Genomic DNA, 8,359 nt, shown 5'->3' with positions numbered 1-8,359 from the left:
GATATTGATATCGTCATTTAGCCGTACACTGGATATTCGTATCCTCATTCATACGTTCACCGGATATTGGTATCCTCACTCACACGTGCAACGGAAACTGGCATCCTCACTCACACGTACACCAGATATTGGTATCCTCACTCAAACGTACACCGGATGTTGATATCCTCACTCATACATACACCGGATATTGATACCATACACTGGATATTGGTATTCTCACTCACACGTACACCGGATATTGGTATCCTCACTCACACGTACACCGGATATTGGTATCCTCACTCACACGTACACCGGATATAGGTATCCTCACTCATACGTGCAACGGCTATTGGCATCCTCATTCACATGTTCACCGGATATTGGTATCCTCACTCACGCGATCCTCCCCAAGGGAGGGCTCATTTAATTCAATTTAAAAAAAAGTTATAGTCGGTACAACAACAATAATACAAAATTAACTCTAGGGAGCTGTTGAAACCGACTACACAGAAGACATATACATGTACATTCAAAATAAATTAAAGCAAAGATATTACATATCACTCATACTAAAGTATCGATAGTCTTTATATAATAGGTACAGGTGATGAGATGTTTAAGTGATGACATGTATAGGGACTGAGGAAGGCTTAAAGCCAGGCAAAACAACGGTGGATTTTGATCATCGTTAAACTAAACAATTGTTCTCCATTTTGTAGGATGGTTGGACGAGTTCATTATCATATAACTGTTGATATGGAGGGGCGAGAAGGCTTTCAGTTTCTGACGGGACGAAGTAGGGACACCACTACGTGGGGAAACAGGACAAAATGTCTCCCCAGTACCCCGTTTTAGCGTCAGATTTGGATGATCCTGTGGATCCATCAGCCTCCTGATTCCCTATCGGGAGTGGACACAACTAGCCCGACATGTACATTTGAAGGGGGCTCAAATAGTTTGCTTGCTTGCTACTCAAATGTAGTGTGATATTTTTCGTTTTCATATTGAATTATAGTCAATATGAAATATTGATGGACGTTAAAACACGCTCACAGCATCAAGAAAGTTGTCTGTTCGCCCATTTCACCTGAAGCCGCTCACAAAACGTCCACAATCCCAGATCATGCATCAAGTCCAAATTAATGAGCATAAAAGCTGGTATAACGTTCGGACCATCATCTCTCTTTGTGCATTGTTCGGACCATCTTCAATAGGTCATCCTTATTCGAAACACCTCGCCCCGATTACAGCGCGGTTGCCGCAGCTACCCGATATCCCGGAATCATCTACGCCCGTGATAGCCCCAGTCATGACGTCATAATAAGAAGGAGGCGGTATTGACCTGTCAACCATCGGTTCCACGTACGGGGGAGGATCCCTTCTGTAGTCATCAGGGGGTATGAGAGAACGTTCCGATTCTGTAACAAAGTAGAATATAAATAATAAAATTGAAATTGGAATAGTTCATTATGAAATTTTCAGGGGTGAATGAGTTCACGTTTATTTCAGAAATCAGCAGTTCAAATGCATATACATTCAGGTAAACGGAAGAAAGACATAGCCCTACAAATTATATCATCCGAATTAAAATAATAAAATAATGTGTTTGATGTTGATACCGAAACCTCGGTACATTGCATATCAGTAATTATAAATGGTAAAAACACACCTTATATCTACAGTGATGATATATACGAAATGTTACATTTCCACACTGGACAACATTAAAAAATTGTATCAATTTCATTTTGACCAATCAGAACAAAATATTCTATTCACTAAATTCCAAGCCGCTGATTTCCGGTTCTGCTGCCGACGAAGCGACGCTAAAGTTGATTGTTGTGTTTTTGTACATCTTTGGTACATATACAAAGTTATCAACATATCACTAAAAAAAATCAACATTTTTGCAAGCAAAAGGTACCAGATAAAAGCAGAAAACACAAGAATTTATCTTACCACTCGGAACTGTCAGGGTGATAGATTCTAGATTATAGACAGTTCCATTCGAAGAGGTTACTTCCGATTCTTGAGCGGGAGGCCGTGTCTGTTCCCTTTCTATAGCATCTCCGACTGGAAAACATGGACATTTTCGCCGATACTTTTTACGATAAGTGTAAAAACATCCCACCACTAAGAAGAAGACTGACAAAACTACGAGAAATATGATGCCATCGCTGAAGTCTGAAAAATAGGTTTTTTTTAAAAATAAAAAAATGGACAATTTTAGGCAATAACCTTTATCTTGGGATATATTTTAATTCAGATTTAGTTTTTCAATGCAGTAATATAAAGCAGAATACAAGCAAAAGATCATAGCGGGATTAATTAGTGTTTTACTCCCATTCTGTTACACTCCCAAATCCGCCAACAAGCCATGATTGCATGAAGTATAAGCGTTGATTGCATGTTTTACCAGCAAATCCAGAGTTGTCACCCATGGTCTGCTACTGTTGACGTGACGTCAATGCATTGGTGACGTGACGTTTAACTATTGTTATGACTTAGATCGCGCCATTCTGCGCAAGGCTATCTCCCCCTAGTGGGAACTAATATAATCTTCCCCTACCTTGAGGGTGTGACAGAGTTATCTCCAACATACATAACTGCTTGTTAGCCATCTTGTTTTTCATGAATCTCAGAATAACACCGGCAGGCCAAGAGACCAAGGGAACCTTCGTATAAAATTTGATAACAGATCTGTCCAGAAAGTCCAGAGAAATATGTCTCGCCTGTGCCCCGCATTGACCATCAATGCACATATCAAAGAAACTAACTTAGATGCTCATCAAAGTCAATGGATCATGAAAGGTAGGCCGCAGCCAGCATTTAATGCATGGGTTGAGATAAACTATCTAAGATGCATCTATGGTCCAGGTTTAGTTGGTCTAGCACTTATAGTTTTAGGGAAAATAACTTAAACACAAAAACTAAATGTTGACGCCGACGCCGCCAGAAAAAGCAACACCTTAGTCCTGCTAACTAAATTACAGCAGGACATAGACTCAGCAGGAAAATTGGGAGCACGAATGCTTTATGCAATTTCAACCCGACAAATGCAACATCATTTCCGCTTCCAATAAATGCACAAACCTGAAAGCACATTCAGCCCCTTCACTTCGTATGATGAAAATGTTGCATTTTATTACAATGTTTATATATTATATATGAAATTGCCTATTTATAGGTTTTGTTTTCTCGAAATAAAAAATGTCATGTGTACATGGTTAATCGTGTTATTTTACTTTTAAACAATGCACAGCACGGCCAGCGCCTCTGGAGGGAACAAGCTAGTTTTCAATGGCCGTCATCAATAACTCTCCAGCCAATCTATGCAAATTTCATAAAACAAAATCCAGGAATAATCTCCATTCAACATGAATACTTTTAAATTTCACTGCTGCATGAGTACGCATGAAATACACATTACAGACATTTCACACATGTTATTACCGTAACGATAGAAAGGTCTGAAACATAGGGGCCTGAGCATTTGTTACAGCTATATTTGGACCTAAACTAAGGTGTTCAAAATGCCATCCCACTTAATGTTATATACAAATTATCAGGTCCCTGTGGTCTGAACAGTGCATTTTAACTCAATGTACCTATTTGGAAGTAGGAAGAGGAAGTTGATGCAAATTCTGTAAACATTACTGAGACACGTACATAATTATTGAAATTGTATGACATGTTTGTGTATATTGGCTAAGAAATTATATCAGAATAATTTAAATAAAAAATCATCGACAGTCACCTACGAGACGCCACTGTGTAAAACGAAATAACTCTAAAACAAGTTCCTTATGGCGTAATACCATTATCTTTATATAGATTATAATCGCCTGAAGAGCCCCAGGATGGGCGAAAGCGCTAGCCGATTACACTAGTCTTCGTGTTTTGTTTTATCTATATTTTTACCGTCACATGGACATTTAAAACTATTTATCGCTAGATTATAATTTATATATCGGTCAACATTCTTCTGACGAAGACCAATGGCACTTTGCTGATGCAAATTGACATCACGGAAATAAGGATTGGGTTCTACTTTGGGTCGCCTTGGACCACTTATTTGGTAGTGGGGTAGGCTAATATTGGGTCGTATATATGGGGTAGTATTGGATAGTGGGGTATGCTAGTATTGGGTCGTATGGGGTAGTATTGGATAGTGGGGGATGCTAGTATTGGGTCGTGTGGGGGAGTATTGGGCCGTAAGGGATAGTATTGGATCGTATGGGGGAGGATTGGATAGTGGGGGATGCTAGTATTGGGTCGTATGGGGTAGTATTTGATAGTGGGGTATGCTAGTATTTGGTCGTATGGGGTAGTATTGGATAGTGGGGTAGGCTTGTATTGGGGAATATTGGATAGTGGGGTAGGCATGTATTGGGTCGTAAGGGGTAGTATTGGATAGTGGGGTAGGCTAGTATTGGGGAATATTGGATAGTGGGGTAGGCATGTATTGGGTCGTAAGGGGTAGAATTGGATAGTGGGGTAGGCTAGTATCGGGTCGTATTGGGTAGTATTGGATAGTGGGCTATGCTAGTATTGGGTCGTATGGGGTAGTATTGTATAGTTGGGTAGGCTAGTATTGGGTCGTATTGGGGAGCATTGGATAGTGGGGTATGCTAGTATTGGGTCGTGTGGGGGAGTATTGGGCCGTAAGGGATAGGATTGGATCGTATTGGGTAGTATTTGATAGTGGGGTATGCTAGTATTGGGTCGTATGGGGGAGTATTTGATAGTGGGGTAGGCTAGTATTGGGTCGTATTGGGGAGCATTGGATAGTGGGGTAGGCTAGTATTGGGTCGTATTGGGTAGCATTGGATAGTGGGGTATGCTAGTATTGGGTCGTGTGGGGCAGTATTGGGCCGTAAGGGATAGTATTGGATCGTATGGGGGAGGATTGGATAGTGGGGGATGCTAGTATTGGGTCGTGTGGGGGAGTATTGGGCCGTAAGGGATAGTATTGGATCGTATGGGGGAGTATTGGATAGTGGGGTATGCTGGTCAACATTCTTCTGACGAAGACCAATGGCACTTTGATGATGCAAATTGACATCACGGAAATAAGGATTGGGTTCTACTTTGGGTCGCCTTGGACCACTTATTTGGTAGTGGGGTAGGCTGATATTGGGTCGTATATATGGGGTAGTATTGGATAGTGGGGGATGCTAGTATTGGGTCGTATGGGGGCGTATTTGATAGTGGGGTAGGCTAGTATTGGGTCGTATTGGGTAGTATTGGATAGTGGGGGATGCTAGTAGTGGGTCGTATGGGGAAGTATTGGATAGTGGGGTAGGCTAGTAGTGGGTCGTATGGGGGAGTATTGGATAGTGGGGGATGCTAGTATTGGGTCGTATGGGGTAGTATTAGATAGGGGGGTAGGCTAGTATTGGGTCGTATTGGGGAGCATTGGATAGTGGGGTATGCTAGTATTGGGTCGTGTGGGGTAGTATTGGGCCGTAAGGGATAGTATTGGATCGTATGGGGGAGTATTGGATAGTGGGGTATGCTGGTCAACATTCTTCTGACGAAGACCAATGGCACTTTGATGATGCAAATTGACATCACGGAAATAAGGATTGGGTTCTACTTTGGGTCGCCTTGGACCACTTATTTGGTAGTGGGGGAGGCTAATATTGGGTCGTATATATGGGGTAGTATTGGATAGTGGGGGATGCTAGTATTGGGTCGTATGGGGGCGTATTTGATAGTGGGGTAGGCTAGTATTGGGTCGTATTGGGTAGCATTGGATAGGGGGGTATGCTAGTATTGGGTCGTATGAGGTAGTATTAGATAGTGGGGTAGGCTAGTATTGGGTCGTATTGGGTAGCATTGGATAGGGGGGTATGCTAGTATTGGGTCGTGTGGGGGAGTATTGGGCCGTAAGGGATAGTATTGGATCGTATGGGGGAGGATTGGATAGTGGGGGATGCTAGTATTGGGTCGTATGGGGGCGTATTTGATAGTGGGGTAGGCTAGTATTGGGTCGTATTGGGTAGCATTGGATAGTGGGGTATGCTAGTATTGGGTCGTGTGGGGGAGTATTGGGCCGTAAGGGATAGTATTGGATCGTATGGGGGAGGATTGGATAGTGGGGTATGCTAGTATTGGGTCGTATGGGGTAGTCAGAATTGGGTAGCACGGGGTATAGTACGGGTTAGTATTGTGTAGTAGGGTAGCATCTAGCATTGGGTCGTATGGGGTAGTGTTGAGTATATACTGGTTAGTATATATATTGGGTCGTGTGGGGTAGTATTGGGCCGTAAGGGATAGTATTGGATCGTATGGGGTAGTATTGGATAGTGGGGTATGCTAGTATTGGGTCGTGTGGGGTAGTCAGAATTGGGTAACACGGGGTATAGTACGGGTTAGTATTGTGTAGTAGGGTAGCATCTAGCATTGGGTCGAATGGGGTAGTTTTTAGTATATACTGGTTAGTTTTGGGTCGTATGGGGTAGTATTGGGTAATACGAGGTAGCATTTGATAGGGGGTAGTATATGGTAGTATTGTGCATTTAGACGCCCCCTCCAATCTAAGTGTATTATTTTTTATTTGACAAATATGTATGATAATCAATAGTTCATCTCGAAACAAAATAATAAAATACTCTAGAAAATGTCTGTAAGACATAAATACCCCCGCTGCCATGTGAAATTAGTTTCAGTGTTCTATAACAAGTTACAACCACTTTGATCTAGATACCCTGAAACATGCACACACACAAGGTACCACACTTAAAGTTGATAAGTTGATTTTAATATACATATGTTTTTTCTGTATGTTATTACCATCTCCATAACATATTGAATGAAGTTGCTAAGGGTTTGAATTGAATCAGTTGATGAATTTCTATATATAGCAACAGTAACCTTGGCCTTGACCTTGGAACCCTGAAACACAAGGATGTCAGAGGTTTGACCAAAATCTGTCAAAGAATGAAGTTAATAAGTGTTAATCGGGACGGGACGTGTGTTTACATTGAATCGGGACTGGACGCGACGCGACGGGACGGTACGGACATGGGCAACACTATGCCCCCCCCCCCCCCCCCCCCCCCCCCCTATTGTTGGGGCATAATTAAATGTTAAGTGATATTGTGCATATTAAGCAATACACATACCTGATAGTTCTTGAACCATTCTCCAAAAATAGCCATACCTGTATTTACCTATATTTACCTGCATTAGGTTATACTAATACCAGTCAGGAAGACCTGCGTATGATTGTCCTAGCTTGAATGCATTAAATGTCCCTCTCGTGCGTTTAAATAGAATAAAATTGTTATATTTGTATACATTATCATGTCTATTTATACAATGTAATCAGCCGCATTCGTTTATCGCGATTCAAACGGTTGAACCGATTGTACCAGAGATGTTCGTTTATGAAATAAGGTCGGACCTAGAAATCTGATGCTGCTTTCAGGTGACCCTTGCCAAAGCCTTGCAAGGCCTGCATAAAAATTTGCAGATCCGCCAGGATTTATACCCGAAATGCTACATTTAATCAGCCAAACCGGTTGAACCGGATACGAAAAGGGTGCTAGGGTTGGAGGCACCGGTGTTGGTAAAGCCTTACAATCTTAAAATGTTAGTGTCACACTTGTCAGATTGTGCAAACCGTTTAAAATACAATTACTATATCTTTACATTATAAATTTCATTAAGGATAAAAAATGGCGCTAACAACACCTGTATATTTTCGATCGATCCCGTTATCATAAATAAAATTATCGTCCCTATGGCTTGTTCATAAATACGGAAACTTGAACCGGTTTGTCTAATTTGAAATGCAATATTTCAGGAATAAAACCTGACGGACACTCAAATATGAGTGAAAGCCGTAACAGTCTTTGCCAAGTCTCGATCGACAGCAACACTTTCGTCCTTATTTGATAGCCAACTTATTTTGATTCAACCGTTTTGAACGCGATAAACGACACTAGCCATATGTCACTGCGATTATCTATTTGACTCTACCAAAGTCTTATTAGTATCACCACTGTGCATTCCGGAAGACGTGTTTATATAACTTCTAAAACGGGTAGCATTGAATCCGGATTAGAAATTTCCGGAATGCACCCGGGGTGATACTAATAAGACTTTGAAACTTATTATACACGAAGAAATATAAAAAAATACTAACCATTTATTAAAAATTATAGTAAAAAATGTATTGAGCATTTTAACCAAGAGAAGCTTACATGCATTCACAGAATTTACTTGAATAAAGCTGTGGGTAGCAACACCATTTTGCCACACTATGTTGAAAACTACAGCAAATTCAGTAGTTCTCCCCCATCCCTTATATTTAGATCTTCTTTGGATACTGGTATCTTTCCAAACCAATGGAAACAAGCTGTAG

At 41.2% G+C, this 8,359-nt stretch overlaps 1 protein-coding gene across 1 annotated transcript; it reads right to left on the bottom strand.

Annotated features, from left to right (window-relative positions):
• Positions 1–429: 429 nt before the first annotated feature.
• On the bottom strand, positions 430–7,187 carry LOC110465654. Its single transcript, XM_021521606.1, has 3 exons — positions 7,116–7,187; positions 1,945–2,169; positions 430–1,403 (listed from the first exon to the last, which is right to left on the bottom strand). The coding sequence occupies exons 1-3, from the start codon at positions 7,177–7,179 to the stop codon at positions 1,207–1,209; spliced, it is 486 nt and encodes a 161-aa protein (XP_021377281.1). The 5' UTR covers positions 7,180–7,187; the 3' UTR covers positions 430–1,206.
• Positions 7,188–8,359: the final 1,172 nt, after the last annotated feature.

The sequence above is a fragment of the Mizuhopecten yessoensis genome, unplaced genomic scaffold (genome assembly GCF_002113885.1).
Source record: "Mizuhopecten yessoensis strain PY_sf001 unplaced genomic scaffold, ASM211388v2 scaffold11097, whole genome shotgun sequence".
In the NCBI taxonomy this organism is placed as follows: domain Eukaryota; kingdom Metazoa; phylum Mollusca; class Bivalvia; order Pectinida; family Pectinidae; genus Mizuhopecten; species Mizuhopecten yessoensis.
This window is presented reverse-complemented; position numbering and strand designations above follow the sequence as displayed.

Bases quoted from the DNA above. Each gene is read 5' to 3' on its own strand.
- LOC110465654 (XM_021521606.1), bottom strand. From the start codon at position 7,179: ATGCAGGTAAATATAGGTAAATACAGGTATGGCTATTTTTGGAGAATG. The intron at 2,170-7,115 runs GTATGTGTATTG...CCTATTTTTCAG, and splicing joins AATGGTTCAAGAACTATCAG to ACTTCAGCGATGGCATCATA. The intron at 1,404-1,944 runs GTAAGATAAATT...ACTTTGTTACAG, and splicing joins CACCCTGACAGTTCCGAGTG to AATCGGAACGTTCTCTCATA.